Source organism: Ranitomeya imitator, chromosome 4 (genome assembly GCF_032444005.1).
Source record: "Ranitomeya imitator isolate aRanImi1 chromosome 4, aRanImi1.pri, whole genome shotgun sequence".
NCBI classification, from domain to species: domain Eukaryota; kingdom Metazoa; phylum Chordata; class Amphibia; order Anura; family Dendrobatidae; genus Ranitomeya; species Ranitomeya imitator.
This window is the reverse complement of record NC_091285.1, coordinates 712893596-712912523: the sequence shown is the minus strand read 5'-3', so window position 1 is coordinate 712912523 and position 18928 is coordinate 712893596. Positions and strand designations below refer to the sequence as shown.

The window sequence follows — 18928 nt, the reverse complement described above, 5'->3', positions numbered from 1 at the left end:
TGTTTAATTTTCATGTCTCTGCTATATCACTGCTGACTGTTACTATTAGTCTCTGCTGTATCACTACTGCCTGTTACTATTAGTCTCTGCTGTATCACTACTGCCTGTTACTATTAGTCTCTGCTGTATCACTACTGCCTGTTACTATTAGTCTCTGCTGTATCACTGCTGCCTGTTACTATTAGTCTCTGCTGTATCACTGCTGCCTGTTACTATTAGTCTCTGCTGTATCACTACTGCCTGTTACTATTAGTCTCTGCTGTATCACTACTGCCTGTTACTATTAGTCTCTGCTGTATCACTGCTGCCTGTTACTATTAGTCTCTGCTGTATCACTGCTGCCTGTTACTATTAGTCTCTGCTGTATCACTGTTGCCTGTCACTATTAGTCTCTGCTCTATCACTACTGCCTGTTACTATTAGTCTCTGCTGTATCAATGCTGCCTGTTACTATTAGTCTCTGCTATATCACTGCTGCCTGTTACTATTAGTCTCTGCTGTATCACTGCTGCCTGTTTCTATTAGTCTCTACTGTATCACTGCTGCCTGTTACTATTAGTCTCTGCTGTATCACTACTGCCTGTTACTATTAGTCTCTGCTGTATCACTGCTGCCTGTTTCTATTAGTCTCTGCTGTATCACTGCTGCCTGTTACTATTAGTCTCTGCTGTATCACTAGTGCCTGTTACTATTAGTCTCTGCTGTATAACTGCTGCCTGTTACTGTTAGTCTCTGCTGTATCACTGCTGCCTGTTACTGTTAGTCTCTGCTGTATCACTGCTGCCTGTTACTATTAGTCTCTGCTGTATCACTGCTGCCTGTTACTATTAGTCTCTGCTGCATCACTGCTGTCTGTTACTATTAGTCTCTGCTGTATCACTGCTGCCTGTTACTATTAGTCTCTGCTGTATCACTGCTGCCTGTTACCATTAGTCTCTGCTATATCACTGCTGCCTGTTACTATTAGTCTCTGCTGTATCACTGCTGCCTGTTACTATTAGTCTCTGCTGTATCACTGCTGCCTGTTACTATTAGTCTCTGCTGTATCACTGCTGCCTGTTACCATTAGTCTCTGCTGTATCACTGCTGCCTGTTACCATTAGTCTCTGCTGTATCACTGCTGCCTGTTACTATTAGTCTCTGCTGTATCACTGCTGCCTGTTACTATTAGTCTCTGCTGCATCACTGCTGTCTGTTACTATTAGTCTCTGCTGTATTACTGCTGCCTGTTACTATTAGTCTCTGCTGTATCACTGCTGCCTGTTACTATTAGTCTCCGCTGTATCACTGCTGCCTGTTACCATTAGTCTCTGATGTATCACTGCTGCCTGTTACTATTAGTCTCTGCTGTATCACTGCTGCCTGTTACTATTAGTCTCTGCTGTATCACTGCTGCCTGTATCGCTACCATTTCTCTCCTGCCTTGCACAATCTCTACCCGAATGACCGATCTGCTCATTATAGGGTTTCTCAGATCTGATCTTCTCTTACTCTGTCGGTGTCTGCCCCTCAGTGGTTGTGCTGATGCTGATTATAATGAACGAGTTTTATTAATAACGTTCATTTCACAATGTTCTTTTATTGAGAACAGGCTGCCGATCACCGGATAAATGAGGAGAACACTTGCTCACCTGGTAAAATGATGTTTTGTGCTCGGCAGAAGATCCCTATTCTCAGCCGCGAATTGTGTGATCAGGCTATAAAAGTGGCCAATGATGGGCAAATATTTTACCAATCTATTGGCAGACAGATATAATTTGCCACTTCGGAGAGACCTGATAATAAGATTACTAAGCAGGAGAGAAAAGTCTCACTGAAGGTTTATTTATTTTTTGATTCATATATCACCTAGATTTGCTAATGATGTTGATCCCAAGCCAAAAAATGTTATCAATAGGCTTGTTTACTATCGGCAAGTGCCAGAAAAGAAGATCAAGGTGCGGTGCACCTGAAGTAGAGAGCCACAATCCTGGAGACCATCACAACATGTCTGGTCACGTCCTAATGGAAAGTTTCATGTTCTCTTTGGATGTGAATACGCAGCACAGAAAAACGTTAAACACCTTTGTTTAATTTGTTACACCTGTGAAATATCCACGCTAAGGATCAAATGACAAACCGGGGAATTTGCCGCTAGTTGAGACCTGACTAAGGCTAGGGCTAAACACTGACATGTATCGTGCAACAATGATTCACTGAAAAATTACAAACACATAGGTGCAACTTATCTGCGACTTACTTTCGCGCGATTATTTTTACTACAATTTTCTATTGGTAAGTGTGTTGGGTACAACCAAAGATGGAAGAACCAACGCATGGAGTGAAGCCAAGAGAAGCATCAAACCTCTGACTCACAAGGACAACTTCTGGCAATCGGAGGATTTCACTGGCTACATATATTTTATATGTCTTACACAGGTTGTCTCTATCCCTGTATTTCCATAAGTAGTTCTCATAGTAACATTTTTTTTCCTCTAGATTGGACAGATCTACGTTTTATGCAGTGATTAACGCTCTACAAGGGTGTCCTTGGAAAGCGAACCAGACAGAGCGTTACCTGAAACAGTAAGTACAGAAAGCGTAGAGTTGCAAAGTATGAAATAGCCGATCATGGGGGACCTATCCTTGCTATTGTTCCTTCTGAGTACCACAGCACCGGTCCTCCATGCCTCTTTGGTTGCCATATCACTACTGGAATCATCATTTCCAACTATTTGGAGTTTAAATGTTTATAACTAGTAAAACTTAGTAAAGGGGACTGCAATATCCTAAACTGCCTTTGTGGCCATTCTTTGGTGGCCAGGGCTTTGGTATCTCGTCAACACCACACCTTTCAATTTAGAGTTGACTTTGGTAATAAAACCGGAACCACATGAATTTCCACTAAAGCTTGTAGGCAATTTATCATTAGATTTGTTGGTCATTTGATAGGTGGTGCGTCAATGGCCGGGCTTACGTTGGATAGTGTGTTCTAGTGACGATTTGGTTTTTACTAGAGCCGCTGATGGTGAGGATAGGCTTGGGTTGTAGGTAGTTACCAGGTGCCACTCCAGGGAAGTCTCTGGACCTGCAGCAGATGAGCAACGGTCAAGGCAGGAATGTGCAACACAGGGAGAGATGACAGAAGTGTAATGAGGAAATTCAAAGGTCGGGGCAGGTAACACAAGTTCAGTATACATAGCCGGGGTCAGGCGTGCAGAGATCAGACAAGATAAATGGAGCAAAATAACACCTTGCCAGAGCACCAGCTATTATCTGCAAGAAATGGTAAGATTAGGCAAGGTGTGGAGTGAGGATCTGCCCATTATACCACCTAATGACAAGGGATAAACCAGGGAACCTAATTACTGCAGGAACTAGAGGCCACAAGTTCCTACAAAGTCATGCCATGTCTCCCTGTAGCCGGCTAGAGGCTCTTCAGCAATAGGAGATATAGCAGAACTGGAGATGTTGCATGAAGCATCAGACATGGGAGGAGCAAAGCCGCGCATGAGGTGAGTAGGGCGGCGCTTACCACCCGCGAGAGTCACCGGTGTGACAAGTGGCCATACATACAATAAATGGACGGTTCAAGCCCAAACTACTCGATGGGGTGATAGAGAAAGGTCATCCACCGTGAACCCTCTCTGACACCTATGTGTACCATTACAATGAATACACAGGGGTCGCCTTTATGGGACAAGTTCTCTCTGAAACAGACAAAATTCAAGCTTGAAGATTATCCTCCTTGACACGGGCTCACATTGTTGTGTTAAAATAAAACATTTCTGACCTTAAATTCATTTATAGTTTGCTTAGCCCTTCCTCGTTTTTCTGGCTGCTTGTAGAATGATGGTGATGGGCGAGCACTAGTGTTGAGCATTCCGATACCGCAAGTATCGGGTATCGGCCGATATTTGCGGTATCGGAATTCCGATACTGAATTCCGATACTTCCCGCGTATCGGATACCGGAATCGGAAGTTCCCAGAATTCAAATTGAACGCAGCAGCCAATGAGGAATGAATGAAAGTGTGGGCACATCCTGTTTAGCATGGTGGGCATGTAAGTACTGGCAAGGCTTGGATTGGCTGCTGAAATGATGTCACTCTGCACTATAAAAAAGCGCTGCCGCCATTTTGCGCTCACTCTGCTGTGATTTCAGTTAGGGACAGGACGCTGTGTTCTAACTGAGGGCCAGTTGAGCTAGCTAATTGCTTTATTTTCCTTTCCAAAGGCTAATTTAGCAAAACGCTGTGTGTTCTTCACTGTTCACCTTGCTCTTGCCTTGCAGCGCTGTTTTAACAGCGTTCTGCAAGGTCTCTGTGTGTGTGTGTGTGCAGCTCACTCTGTAGTCTGTGTGCAGCCATATACCCGGTTGTATTCAGCTCAGGGGGGGTTCACACTGCCTCACACAGTTGTTCTTTTTTGCTCTTAGTGCAGCCTGCTGCACATTTTTTCTCAAATTTCCTATTAGTGTTTTTCCACCAGTCTCCAGCTCTATTGTGGAAAAACACTACATAGGATAACCTAGAGGGGGGTTTTTGGGCCTTGCAGCGCCGTTTACGGCTGTCTGCACGGTCTCCGTGTGAGCCCAGCTCGCCCTGTAGTCTGTGTGCAGCCATAGCCGGTTGGATTCAGCTCAGGGTTCGTTACTGGCTCATACCTTGAGAAAAATTTTCCTTTTTTTCAAATAGTGCAGCCTGTTTAAAATTTGAAAAAAAAAATTCCTATTAGTGTCTTTCCACTCGTATCCAGCTAAATAGTGGAAAAACACTATATAGGATAACCTAGAGGAGGGTTTTTTGGCCTTGCAGCGCCGTTTACGGCTGTCTGCACGGTCTCCGTGTGAGCCCAGCTCGCCCTGTAGTCTGTGTGCAGCCATAGCCGGTTGGATTCAGCTCAGGGTTCGTTACTGGCTCATACCTTGAGAAAAATTTTCCTTTTTTTCAAATAGTGCAGCCTGTTTAAAATTTGAAAAAAAAAATTCCTATTAGTGTCTTTCCACTCGTATCCAGCTAAATAGTGGAAAAACACTATATAGGATAACCTAGAGGAGGGTTTTTTGGCCTTGCAGCGCCGTTTACGGCTGTCTGCACGGTCTCCGTGTGAGCCCAGCTCGCCCTGTAGTCTGTGTGCAGCCATAGCCGGTTGGATTCAGCTCAGGGTTCGTTACTGGCTCATACCTTGAGAAAAATTTTCCTTTTTTTCAAATAGTGCAGCCTGTTTAAAATTTGAAAAAAAAAATTCCTATTAGTGTCTTTCCACTCGTATCCAGCTAAATAGTGGAAAAACACTATATAGGATAACCTAGAGGAGGGTTTTTTGGCCTTGCAGCGCCGTTTACGGCTGTCTGCACGGTCTCCGTGTGAGCCCAGCTCGCCCTGTAGTCTGTGTGCAGCCATAGCCGGTTGGATTCAGCTCAGGGTGCGTTACTGCCTCATACCTTGAAAAACAATTTCCTTTTTTTCAAATAGTGCAGCCAGTTTAAAATTTGAAAAAAAAAATTCCTATTAGTGTCTTTCCACTTGTATCCAGCTAAATAGTGGAAAAACACTATATAGGATAACCTAGAGGAGGGTTTCTTGGCCTTGCAGCGCCGTTTACGGCTGTCTGCACGGTCTCCGTGTGATTTAAACTAGCTCTGTAGCCCGATCTGCACCAAAAAAAAGGTTAAGTTCACCAAACACAACTTACACTTGTGTAGGCCACATTTGAAAAATAATAAAGTTTAGTCCACAATTTACAACATTAGTGTTTCTTACACCTGTTAGGAGGAGCATTACAGGAATAAGCACACTAAGGCCTTAGTACTTTTCTGCTTATCTTTATCTGTCAACCAAGATGAAGAGGGCAGGGAGTAAGGCACGTGGGCGTGGGCGCGGAGCAGGGAGAGGAGCAGGGAGAGGACGTGGTGATTCTGTGCCTGCTGCGGGCGCCGGTGACTCGTCGTCACTCAGTTTCAGCAGGGAACAGTCCTTCATGCGCAGCTTTGTCGGAGAGCGCCGTGCACCGCTGCTGCGTGAAGACCAAATTGAAGCCGTTGTCGGGTGGATGGCAGCTAACGCCTCGGCATCGACTTCAGTTAGTGCCACATCCTCTCAGGCACAGAGCACTGGAGAGCAGCCATCTGTCTCTTCACCACCTGCCAAATTGGCCAGGCAGTCAGAGAGCCCAGGACAGGAGCCGTCTCTACTTCTGTTCTCTGAATCTCTTGGCTTGGAAACAGGGGGCCAGCCAAGCAGCATTGGAGAAATGGAAGAAGAGGCAGTGTGCAGTGATGCCCAAAAGCTTTATCTCTCTGACTCTGAAGAGGCAGGTGGGCCAGTGCCTCCGGTGACCACAGCGCAGTACGCATCTGATGATGAAACTCAGGTGCCGCTTTCTCGTGCGTACTGTGCTGCTGAGACTACCCAGGAGGAGCAGTTGGTGGCAGAGGGTAGTGGAGATGATGAGGTCCTTGACCCATCGTGGCGTGAGGAACAGGAAGGTGGTGGGAGCAGCTCAGAGGAAGAGCTTCCTCTTACGGGCCAAAGAGGGAGAGGGAGGGGGAAGACTGCGGAGCCTGTAGCCTCCACTTTGGCACCCGTTAGGAGCCTGTCTCTTTCCAAAGCCAAAAAGGGCGCTCCCAAGACTTGCAGTGCCTGGTCCTTTTTTGACACAGTTGCAGATGACATTTGTTTTGTCAAATGCAAGCTGTGTCATCATAAAGTAAAAAGAGGGAAAAATGTCAGCAACCTCAATACCACAAATATGTGGAAACATGTGCGGACCAGGCACGCGGTGGAGTTACAGAAACACACTGAAGATGTAGGCCAACCAACAGCGGCAGCTACCACCTCTTCAGCTCGTGTTGCCTCTTCCTCCAGCTCACGCACAGCTGGTTTGGCTTCCTCCCAGAGACCTTGTGTAATTCCACCCACAGCACCACCTTCCCAGTCATCCTCACACTCCCAGTCTACTCTACAGCCATCGGTAGTACAGGCATGGGAGAAAAGGCGGGCATTCTCGGCCAACCACCCCCGAGCACAGGCTCTGAATGCAGGCATTGCCAAACTGTTGTCCCTGGAAATGCTCTCGTTCAGGCTGGTGGAGACTGACAGCTTCCGTGACTTGATGGCATTGGCAGTCCCATAGTACAAGGTGCCCAGCCGCTTTTACTTCAGCAGGCAGGCTGTCCCTGCCCTGCACAGGCATGTTGAGGCAAACATAAAACATGCGCTACTGAACGCCGTCAGTAGCAAGGTCCACCTCACCACCGATGCGTGGACCAGTCAGCATGGACAGGGGCGATATGTTTCCCTCACTGCCCATTGGGTTAATGTTGTTGAGCCAGGTACAGATCGTGCGAGTGGCGCAGGACGTGTCCTGCCCACTCCAAGGATTGCAGGAATCCAGTCTGTACGCATCGACTCCTCCTCTTACACCAGTTCCTCTGATTCCTCTCTGCAGGATCCGTCACAGTCCACCCCCACATGGACCCGTGAACGTTTACCTATGACCGACATGAGCACAGCCGTGGCCAAACGTCAGCAGGCCGTCTTGAAACTAGTTTCATTGGGGCATCGAAGCCACACAGCGCAGGAGCTCTGGAATGCCATAAAGCAGGAGAGCGATGTGTGGTTACTGCCAGCGAATCTCCAGCCAGGCATGGTAGTGTGTGACAATGGCCGAAATCTGGTGGCAGCTTTGGCCCTTGGCAACCTCACTCACATCCCATGTCTGGCACATGTGCTCAATTTGGTTGTGCAGAGTTTTCTGAGGGACTATCCGGATCTTGATGCCCTGCTGCACAAGGTCCGCCTAGAGTGTGCTCACTTGCGGCGTTCCAGCTTGGCCAGATCCCGCATTGCTGCTCTGCAGCGCCGATTCCGCCTTCCGGAACACCGCATCATATGTGACCTACCTACCCGGTGGAATTCCACGTTACATATGTTGGAGCGGTTGTGTGAGCAGCAGCAAGCAGTTATGGAGTACCAGCTGCATCAGGCGCAAAGAAGTCGCAGTCAGCGCCGATCAGACTTCACAACCACAGAGTGGGCCACTATGAAGGACGTCTGCCAGGTTTTGCGTCCTTTTGATTATTCCACGCGGATGGCAAGTGCAGATGATGCACTAGTCAGCATGACTGTCCCCCTTATCTGCCTGCTTCAGCAAACTTTGCAAGGGTTAAGGGATGATGTGGTGGAAGAGGTGGAGGATGAGGAGTCACCTTTTCCATCAGCTTCTGGAGAGTCAGCGCCACGTGGTTCCTCACAAAGGGGTACGCAGGGGCCAATTTGTGAGGAGGATGAGGAGGAGTCAATGGAGGAGGAAGAGCTCCGTCCAGAGGAGGGAGCGACACAATTGTCCAGTGGTCAGTGTGTACAGCGAGGGTGGGGTGATGACGAGCGGGCAGAGATCATGTCTCAAGCAGGGGACAGCGTTTCTGGGCCGGTTGGCACTCTGCAGCACATGGTGGATTTCATGCTGCAGTGCCTGAGAAACGACCGCCGCATCGACCACATTCTCAACATGCCTGATTATTGGGTGTTCACCCTCCTCGATCCTCGCTACCGGGACAACGTCCAAAACCTCATCCCTGCGTTGACCCGGGAGCGTAAATTGCGGGAGTACCACGACACACTGGTGAATTCCATCATCTTCTCCTGTCCAACTGAGAGGAGTGCTGCTAGTGCTTTACAAAGCAGCTCAGTGCGTCGAGGCAGTGGGGGAGGCTCTGCCCAAAGAGGGAGCAGAAGCAGTGCCTCTGCCCAAGGCAAGCCCAGTATGGCACAACTCTGGCACACTTTTGTGTGCCCGCCCCAAATGTCTACACCATCACCGGCGGCTCCAGTCAGCAGGAGGCAACGGTTCCGTCAGATGGTGACAGACTACATGGCTTGCCCTCTTACTGTACTCCCAGACGGCTCTTCCCCGTTCAAGTTTTGGGTCTCTAAGCTGGATACATGGCCAGAGCTAAGCCAGTATGCATTGGAGGTGCTGGCTTGCCCTGCGGCTAGTGTCTTATCGGAACGTGTCTTTAGTGCCGCAGGTGGTGTACTAACAGACCGTCGCATGCGACTATCCTCCGATAACGTTGACCGGCTTACTTTCCTGAAAATGAACCAGGCCTGGATCTCGCAGGAATTTGCCACTCCTCTGCCTGATTAAGTAATTGGGTGTCATCCAGGTCTCCTGCTGTGTTCATCTTTCTACCACCTGAACTGCTATTCCTGGGCTCCAACACCGCCAGTTGCGGCTCAGAAGTGCAGGCTGCACAGTAAAAACATACGACCCAGTGTTATTGGGTTTCAGTAACGTCAGCTGATCCCCAGCTGTGTAGCCGGCAATGTGTCCTGCGACCGCCACGCTGGCACAACAACCTAAATGTAAGGGAACCTGTCCCCCCCCCCCCGTCGTTTGTTACTGAAAGAGCCATCTTGTGCAGCAGTAATGCTGCACAAGGAAAAGGTAGCTCTTTTTTTTTAGCTCTTTGCACACGCAGAACTTAACACTTATAAAATGTGTTCACTGATACCGTTATACCGTCCCGGAGCTGGGACTTTCCTTCGTAATGTGACGCAGCACAGCCGTCATTCCTACCCCCTTGGTGCCATGCGCTGCCTCCTCAGCGTTGTTTTAAGCTGTCACGGAGCCTGCGCTGTTCTGTTATCCCTTGGGCATGCCCTATTTGCGCTGCCTGTCTTCTGACATAATTTGGTGTCAGGCTGGCTGCGCCTGTGCGGCCGCGCTGCCCGAGATCCCGCCTCGCAGTGTCTTCTGATTGAGTCACACTGCGGGCCTGGGATCCATGGGCATGCGCAGTGCATATCTTCCCCTCGGGCTCTCGCTCATTTCCCTCCGCCTTCTTTAGACTGTGCGCCGTCAGCTGATCCCTAGCATGCCACGGCCGTGACACCGCACAGTCTGAAGAAGAGGGAAGGAGGGGAGTGAGAGTCGAGGTTATGCACTGTGCATGCCCATGGTTCCAAGGCCCGCAGTGGGATTACGTTAGATGAGACTGCGAGGTGGGATCTGGAGCAGCGTGGACGCACAGGCACTGACAGCCTGACACCAAATTATGTCAGAAGACAGGCAGCGCTAATTGGGCATGGCCAAGGGCTAACAGAACAGCGCAGGCTCCGTGGCAGCTTAAAACAACGCTGAGGAGGCAGCGCACGGCATCAAGGGGATAGGAATGACAGCTGTGCTGTGTCCCATTACGAAGGAAATTCGCACCTCCGGAACGGTTTAACGGTATAAAGGGACACATTTTTAGTGTTTACTTCGGTGTTTGCAAGGAGCATAATTAAAAGAGCAACCTTTTCCTTTTGCATCCTTAGTGCTGCACAACATGGCTCTTTCAGCTACAAACGTCTTGGGGGGGGGGGTTAAAGGTTTCCTTTCAACTTGCTCCAATCAGGCTTCGGCCTACACTCTGTTCCTCTGCTCCTCCTGCTGTCCCTGGGCTCTAACACCGCCAGTTGGTGCCTGGAAGTGCTGTGTGCACAGTCAACAGTCGCTCCTCTGTTATTGGGGTTCAGTAACGTCAGCTGATCCCCAGCTGTGTGTGCGGCAATACCTCCAATCTGCTCCTCCTGCTGTCCCTGGGCTCTAACACCGCCAGTTGGTGCCTGGAAGTGCTGTGTGCACAGTCAACAGTCGCTCCTCTGTTATTGGGGTTCAGTAACGTCAGCTGATCCCCAGCTGTGTATCCGGCAACGTGTCATGCGACCGCCACGCTGGCACAACTAAAATGTAAGGGGACCTGTCCCCCCCCCCCCCCTAGGCGTTTGTTACTGAAAGAGCCACCATGTGCAGCACTAATACTGCACAAGGGAAAGGTCGCTCTTGAAATTATGCTCCTTGCAAACGCTGAACTACACACTCATGTAATGTGTCCCCTCACACCGTCCAACCGTCCCGGAGGTGGGACTTTCCTTTGTAATGTGACACAGCACAGCCGTCATTGCTACCCCCTTGGCACCGTGCGCTGCCTCCTTAGCGTTGTTTGATTCCGTCATGGACCCTGCGCTGTTATGTTATCCCTTGGCCATGCACAGTTTGCGCTGCCCGTCCTCTGACATCATTTGTTGTCGTCCTGGCTGCGCCTGTGCGTCCACGCTGCCCGAAATCACACCTCGCAGTGTCGTCTAATGTGATCCCACAGTGGGCCTGGTATCCATGGCCATGCGCAGTGCATATACTAGCCTCTCACTCCCCTTCTTCACGCTTCTTCAGACTAGGCGGCGTCAGCTGATCCCTAATAGCATGCCACGGCCGTGACGCCGCACAGTCTGAAGAAGCAGGAAGGAGGTGAGTGAGAGGCGATGATATGCACTGCGCATGCCCATGGATCCCTGGCCCGCAGTGGGACTACATTAGATGACACTGCAAGGTTGGATCTCGGGCAGCTTGGACGCACAGGCACTGCCAGCCTGACACCTACATGATGTCAGAAGACGGGCACCGCTAACTGTGCATGGCCAAGGGATAACATTACAGTGCGGGCTCCGTGACAGAACCAAACAACGTTGAGGAGGTGGTGCCCGGCACCAAGGGGGTTGGAATGACGGCTGTGCTGTGTCACATTACAAAGGAAAGTCCCACTTCCGGGATGGTTTGACGGTGTGAGGGGACACATTATATGAGTGTGTACTTCAGCGTTTGCAAGGAGCATAATTTTCGGAGCCACCATTTTCCATGTGCAGTATTACTGCTGTACAAGATGGCTCTTTCAGCAACAAATGCCTGGGGGGGGGGGTTAAAGGTTCCCTTTCAACTTGCTCCACTGCAGGCTTCGGCCTACACTCTGCTCCTCTTTGATTCCCTGGGTTTCAACACTGTCAGTTGCCACCTGGAAGTGTTGTCTACACAGAAAAAAACACTAGGTGATGTGTCAGTGGGGTTCAGCACCGCCAGCTGTTCCCCTGCTGTGTAGTCGGCAACGTGTCCAGCACAAGCCACGCTGGCACAACAGAACAAAAGCTGCCACCAGTGCAGGCTTCGGCCTACACTCTGCTCCTCTCCTCCTCCTGCTGACCCTGGGCTCAAACACCGCTAGTTTTTGCCCGGAAGTGCTAGCTGCACAGAGAAAAACACCAGCCAATGTGTTAGTGGGGTTCAGCAACGCCAGCTGTTCCCCTGCTGTGTAGCCGGCAACGTGACCTGCAAACGCCATGCAGGCACAGGAACTGAAATTAAAAGGGAACCTGGCCCCACCCCCCCAGGTGTTTCTATGTATAACAGCCACCTAGTACAGCAGTACTGCTGCATTTGTACAAGGTGGCTGACTTTTTCTCCTTGCCCACGTGGAACTCAACACGTACAAAATGTGTCTCATTGAGACCATTCCACTGTCCCTGAGGTGTGACTTTCCTTTGTAATGATACGCAGCACCCCCCTTGGTAGCGTTTCCCGTCTTTTGTCATCATGGTTAGCTGGCTGCGCCTGTGCATCCGCCCTGCTAGAAACAACGCCCCTCGTTGTCATATTTATTTTGTCAGCGAGGGTGTGGTTTATGGGCACGAGCAGTGCATATGTTCGCCTGTCTTAACTCATCTCCTTCCGCCTTCTTCAGACTGTGCGGCCTCCTGGCCGTGGTAGGCGATAAGGGATCAGCTGAGGCCGCCCAGTCTGGAGCAGGTGTAAGGACATGTGTAAGCGGCCAACCTATTTACTGCACAAGGCCACGAATCCCAGCCACGCAGTGTGATTTTTTGAAAACACACTGTGGGTCTGGGATTCATGTCCATCGCTAACCGCAACGGCCGACATGAAATGAGGTCAGAAGACAGGAAGCGCTCACAGCGCATGGCCAAGGGATCACAATAGCGCAGACTCCTGTACAGCAAATAACAACGCTCAGGAATCTGCGCCCAGTACCTAGGTGCAAATTTTGACACCTGTGCTGCGTCTCGTTAAAAAGACAAGTCACGCCTCCACAACTGTTTGACAGTATAATGGGCTAAATAGTGTACGTGTTTTAGTCAGCGTGTGCAAGGAGCAAAACAAATAGAGCAACCTTTTACTTGTGCAGCATTAATGCTGCACAAGGTGTGGCTCTTGTACCTTGCAACACCTGAGGGGGGGGTTAAAGGTAACCTTTGAAATTGGTTCAACTAGGCTTCGGCCTACACTCTGCTCCTCTACTCCTCCTGCTGACCCTGGGCTCAAACACCGCTAGTTTTTGCCCGGAAATGCTAGCTGCACAGAGAAAAACACCAGCCAATGTGTTAGTGGGGTTCAGCACCGCCAGCTGTTCCCCTGCTGTGTAGTCGGCAACGTGTCCAGCACAAGCCACGCTGGCACAACCGACCAAAAGCTGCCACCAGTGCAGGCTTCGGCCTACACTTTGCTCCTCTCCTCCTCCTGCTGACCCTGGGCTCAAACAACGCCAGTTTCTGCCCGGACATGCTAGCTGCACAGAGAAAAACACCAGCCAATGTGTTAGTGGGGTTCAGCACCGCCTGCTGTTCCCCCGCTGTGTAGCCGGCATCGTGTCCAGCACAAGCCACGCTGGCACAACCGACCAAAAGCTGCCACCAGTGCAGGCTTCGGCCTACACTTTGCTCCTCTCCTCCTCCTCCTGCTGACCCTGGGCTCTAACACCGCTAGTTTTTGCCCGGACATGCAATCTGCACAGAGAAAAACACCAGTCAATGTGTCAGTGGGGTTCAGCAACGCCAGCTGTTCCCCTGCTGTGTAGCTTGCAACGTGACCTGCAAACGCAACGCAGGCACATGAACTGAAATTGAAGGGAGCCTGCCCCCCACCCACAGGTGTTTCTATGTATATCAGCCACCTTGTACAGCAGTACTGCTGCATTTGTACGAGGTGGCTGACTGTTTCTCCTTGCCCACGTGGAACTCAACACGTACAAAATGTGTCTCATTAGAGACCATTACAATGTCCCTGAGGTGTGACTTTCCTTTGTAATGACACGCAGCACCACCCTTGTTAGCGCTGCCCGTCTTTTGACATCATTGGTTAGCTGGCTGCGCCTGTGCATCTCCCCTGCTCGAAACAACGGCCCTCGGTGTCTTATTTTTTTGGACAGCGAGGGTGTGATTGATGGGCATGTGCAGTGCATATGTTTGCCTGTGTTCACTCATCTCCTTCCGCCTTCTTCAGACTGGGTGTCCTCATGGCCGCGGCAGGCGATAAGGGATCAGATGAGGCCGCCCAGTCTGAAGCAGGTGTAAGGACATGTGTGAGCGGCAAACATATTTAGTGCACCAGGGCACGAATCCCAGCACCGCAGTGTGATTTTTTAAAAACACACTGTGGGTCTGGGATTCATGTCCATCGCTAACCGCAACGGCCGACATGAAATGAGGTCAGAAGACAGGAAGCGCTCACAGCGCATGGCCAAGGGATCACAATAGCGCAGACTCCTGTACAGCAAATAACAACGCTCAGGAATCTGCGCCCAGTACCTAGGTGCAAATTTTGACACCTGTGCTGCGTCTCGTTAAAAAGACAAGTCACGCCTCCACAACTGTTTGACAGTATAATGGGCTAAATAGTGTACGTGTTTTAGTCAGCGTGTGCAAGGAGCAAAACAAATAGAGCAACCTTTTACTTGTGCAGCATTAATGCTGCACAAGGTGTGGCTCTTGTACCTTGCAACACCTGAGGGGGGGGTTAAAGGTAACCTTTGAAATTGGTTCAACTAGGCTTCGGCCTACACTCTGCTCCTCTACTCCTCCTGCTGACCCTGGGCTCAAACACCGCTAGTTTTTGCCCGGAAATGCTAGCTGCACAGAGAAAAACACCAGCCAATGTGTTAGTGGGGTTCAGCACCGCCAGCTGTTCCCCTGCTGTGTAGTCGGCAACGTGTCCAGCACAAGCCACGCTGGCACAACCGACCAAAAGCTGCCACCAGTGCAGGCTTCGGCCTACACTTTGCTCCTCTCCTCCTCCTGCTGACCCTGGGCTCAAACAACGCCAGTTTCTGCCCGGACATGCTAGCTGCACAGAGAAAAACACCAGCCAATGTGTTAGTGGGGTTCAGCACCGCCAGCTGTTCCCCTGCTGTGTAGTCGGCAACGTGTCCAGCACAAGCCACGCTGGCACAACCGACCAAAAGCTGCCACCAGTGCAGGCTTCGGCCTACACTTTGCTCCTCTCCTCCTCCTGCTGACCCTGGGCTCAAACAACGCCAGTTTCTGCCCGGACATGCTAGCTGCACAGAGAAAAACACCAGCCAATGTGTTAGTGGGGTTCAGCAACGCCAGCTGTTCCCCTGCTGTGTAGCTTGCAACGTGACCTGCAAACGCCACGCAGGCACATGAACTGAAATTGAAGGGAGCCTGCCCCCCACCCACAGGTGTTTCTATGTATATCAGCCACCTTGTACAGCAGTACTGCTGCATTTGTACGAGGTGGCTGACTTTTTCTCCTTGCCCACGTGGAACTCAACACGTACAAAATGTGTCTCATTAGAGACCATTACAATGTCCCTGAGGTGTGACTTTCCTTTGTAATGACACGCAGCACCCCCATTGTTAGCGCTGCCCGTCTCCTGACATCATTGGTTGGCTGGCTGTGCCTGTGCGTCCCCCCTGCCCGACACAACGCCCCCCGTTGTCTCATATATTTTGACTGCGAGGGTGTGATTGATGGGCACGAGCAGTGCATATGTTCCCCTGTTTTCACTCCCCTCCTTCCGCCTTCTTCTGACTGTGCGGCCTCATGGCCGCGGCATGCGATAAGGGATCAGCTGAGGCCGCCCAGTCTGAAGCAGGTGTAAGGACATGTGTGAGCGGCGAACATATTTACTGCACAAGGCCACGAATCCCAGCACCGCAGTGTGACTTTAGGAAAAGCCACTGTGGGTCTGGGATTTATGGCCATCGTTAACCGCACCGGCCAACATGAAATGAGGTCATGAGACGGCCTGCACTAACAGGGTATTGCCAAGGGATAACACAAGAGCGCAGACTCCTGTACAGCAAATAACAACGCTCAGGAATCTGCGCCCAGTACCTAGGTGCAAATTTTGACACCTGTGCTGCGTCTCGTTAAAAAGACAAGTCACGCCTCCACAACTGTTTGACAGTATAATGGGCTAAATAGTGTACGTGTTTAATTCAGCGTGTGCAAGGAGCAAAATTAAATAGAGCAACCTTTGACTTGTGCATCATTAATGCTGTTCAAGGTGTGGCTCTTGTACCTTGCAACACCTGAGGGGGGGGTTAAAGGTAACCTTTGAAATTGGTTCAACTAGGCTTCGGCCTACACTCTGCTCCTCTACTCCTCCTGCTGACCCTGGGCTCAAACAACGCCAGTTTCTGCCCGGAAATGCTAGCTGCACAGAGAAAAACACCAGCCAATGTGTTAGTGGGGTTCAGCACCGCCAGCTGTTCCCCTGCTGTGTAGTCGGCAACGTGTCCAGCACAAGCCACGCTGGCACAACAGAACAAAAGCTGCCACCAGTGCAGGCTGCGGCCTACACTTTGCTCCTCTCCTCCTCCTCCTGCTGACCCTGGGCTCTAACACCGCTAGTTTTTGCCCGGACATGCAATGTGCACAGAGAAAAACACCAGTCAATGTGTCAGTGGGGTTCAGCAACGCCAGCTGTTCCCCTGCTGTGTAGCTTGCAACGTGACCTGCAAACGCCACGCAGGCACATGAACTGAAATTGAAGGGAGCCTGCCCCCCACCCACAGGTGTTTCTATGTATAACAGCCACCTTGTACAGCAGTACTGCTGCATTTGTACAAGGTGGCTGACTTTTTCTCCTTGCACACGTGGAACTCAACAAGTACAAAATGTGTCTCATTACAGACCATTACAATGTCCCTGAGGTGTGACTTTCCTTTTTAATGACACGCAGCACCCCCATTGTTAGCGCTGCCCGTCTCCTGACATCATTGGTTGGCTGGCTGTGCCTGTGCGTCCCCCCTGTCCGACACAACGCCCCCCGTTGTCTCATATATTTTGACTGCGAGGGTGTGATTGATGGGCACGAGCAGTGCATATGTTCCCCTGTTTTCACTCCCCTCCTTCCGCCTTCTTCTGACTGTGCGGCCTCATGGCCGCGGCATGCGATAAGGGATCAGCTGAGGCCGCCCAGTCTGAAGCAGGTGTAAGGACATGTGTGAGCGGCGAACATATTTACTGCACAAGGCCACGAATCCCAGCACCGCAGTGTGACTTTAGGAAAAGCCACTATGGGTCTGGGATTTATGGCCATCGTTAACCGCACCGGCCAACATGAAATGAGGTCATGAGACGGCCTGCACTAACAGGGTATTGCCAAGGGATAACACAATAGCGCAGACTCCTGTACAGCAAATAACAACGCTCAGGAATCTGCGCCCAGTACCTAGGTGCAAATTTTGACACCTGTGCTGCGTCTCGTTAAAAAGACAAGTCACGCCTCCACAACTGTTTGACAGTATAATGGGCTAAATAGTGTACGTGTTTAATTCAGCGTGTGCAAGGAGCAAAATTAAATAGAGCAACCTTTGACTTGTGCATCATTAATGCTGTTCAAGGTGTGGCTCTTGTACCTTGCAACACCTGAGGGGGGGGGTTAAAGGTAACCTTTGAAATTGGTTCAACTAGGCTTCGGCCTACACTCTGCTCCTCTACTCCTCCTGCTGACCCTGGGCTCAAACACCGCTAGTTTTTGCCCGGAAATGCTAGCTGCACAGAGAAAAACACCAGCCAATGTGTTAGTGGGGTTCAGCACCGCCAGCTGTTCCCCCGCTGTGTAGCCGGCATCGTGTCCAGCACAAGCCACGCTGGCACAACCGACCAAAAGCTGCCACCAGTGCAGGCTTCGGCCTACACTTTGCTCCTCTCCTCCTCCTCCTGCTGACCCTGGGCTCTAACACCGCTAGTTTTTGCCCGGACATGCAATCTGCACAGAGAAAAACACCAGTCAATGTGTCAGTGGGGTTCAGCAACGCCAGCTGTTCCCCTGCTGTGTAGCTTGCAACGTGACCTGCAAACGCCACGCAGGCACATGAACTGAAATTGAAGGGAGCCTGCCCCCCACCCACAGGTGTTTCTATGTATAACAGCCACCTTGTACAGCAGTACTGCTGCATTTGTACGAGGTGGCTGACTTTTTCTCCTTGCCCACGTGGAACTCAACACGTACAAAATGTGTCTCATTAGAGACCATTACAATGTCCCTGAGGTGTGACTTTCCTTTGTAATGACACGCAGCACCACCCTTGTTAGCGCTGCCCGTCTTTTGACATCATTGGTTAGCTGGCTGCGCCTGTGCATCTCCCCTGCTCGAAACAACGGCCCTCGGTGTCTTATTTTTTTGGACAGCGAGGGTGTGATTGATGGGCATGTGCAGTGCATATGTTTGCCTGTGTTCACTCATCTCCTTCCGCCTTCTTCAGACTGGGTGTCCTCATGGCCTCGGCAGGCGATAAGGGATCAGATGAGGCCGTCCAGTCTGAAGCAGGTGTAAGGACATGTGTGAGCGGCAAACATATTTACTGCACCAGGGCACGAATCCCAGCACCGCAGTGTGATTTTTTAAAAACACACTGTGGGTCTGGGATTCATGTCCATCGCTAACCGCAACGGCCAACATGAAATGAGGTCATAAGACAGGAAGCGCTCACAGCGCATGGCCAAAGGATCACAAGAGCGCAGACTCCTGTACAGCAACTAACAACGCTCAGGAAGCTGCGCCCATGCAAAAAGGTGTTGTTTTCGACACCTGTGCTGCTTTTCTTTAAAAAGACAAGTCACGCCTCCACTACTGTTAAACAGTATAATGGGCTAAATAGTCTACGTGTTGCATTCAGCTTGTGCAAGTAGACAAATTAATAGAGCAACCTTTTACTTGTGCAGCATTAATGCTGCAGAAGGAGTGGCTCTTGTTCTTTGTAACACCTGAGGGGGGGTTAAAGGTAACCTTTGAAATTGGTTCAACTAGGCTTCGGCCTACACTCTGCTCCTCTCCTCCTCCTGCTGACCCTGGGCTCTAACAA

General features: G+C 50.5%; 1 protein-coding gene across 2 annotated transcripts in view; it reads left to right on the top strand.

Moving 5' to 3' along the window:
* Nucleotides 1-18928, top strand: part of LOC138677403 (alpha-N-acetylneuraminide alpha-2,8-sialyltransferase-like) — a 287030-nt gene that overhangs the window by 12767 nt on the left and 255335 nt on the right. For both annotated transcript variants that reach the window (XM_069767498.1, XM_069767499.1), the window contains exon 3: nucleotides 2479-2565. In XM_069767498.1, the coding sequence (XP_069623599.1) occupies nucleotides 2479-2565 (87 nt within the window). The remainder of the gene's footprint in view (nucleotides 1-2478; nucleotides 2566-18928) is intronic.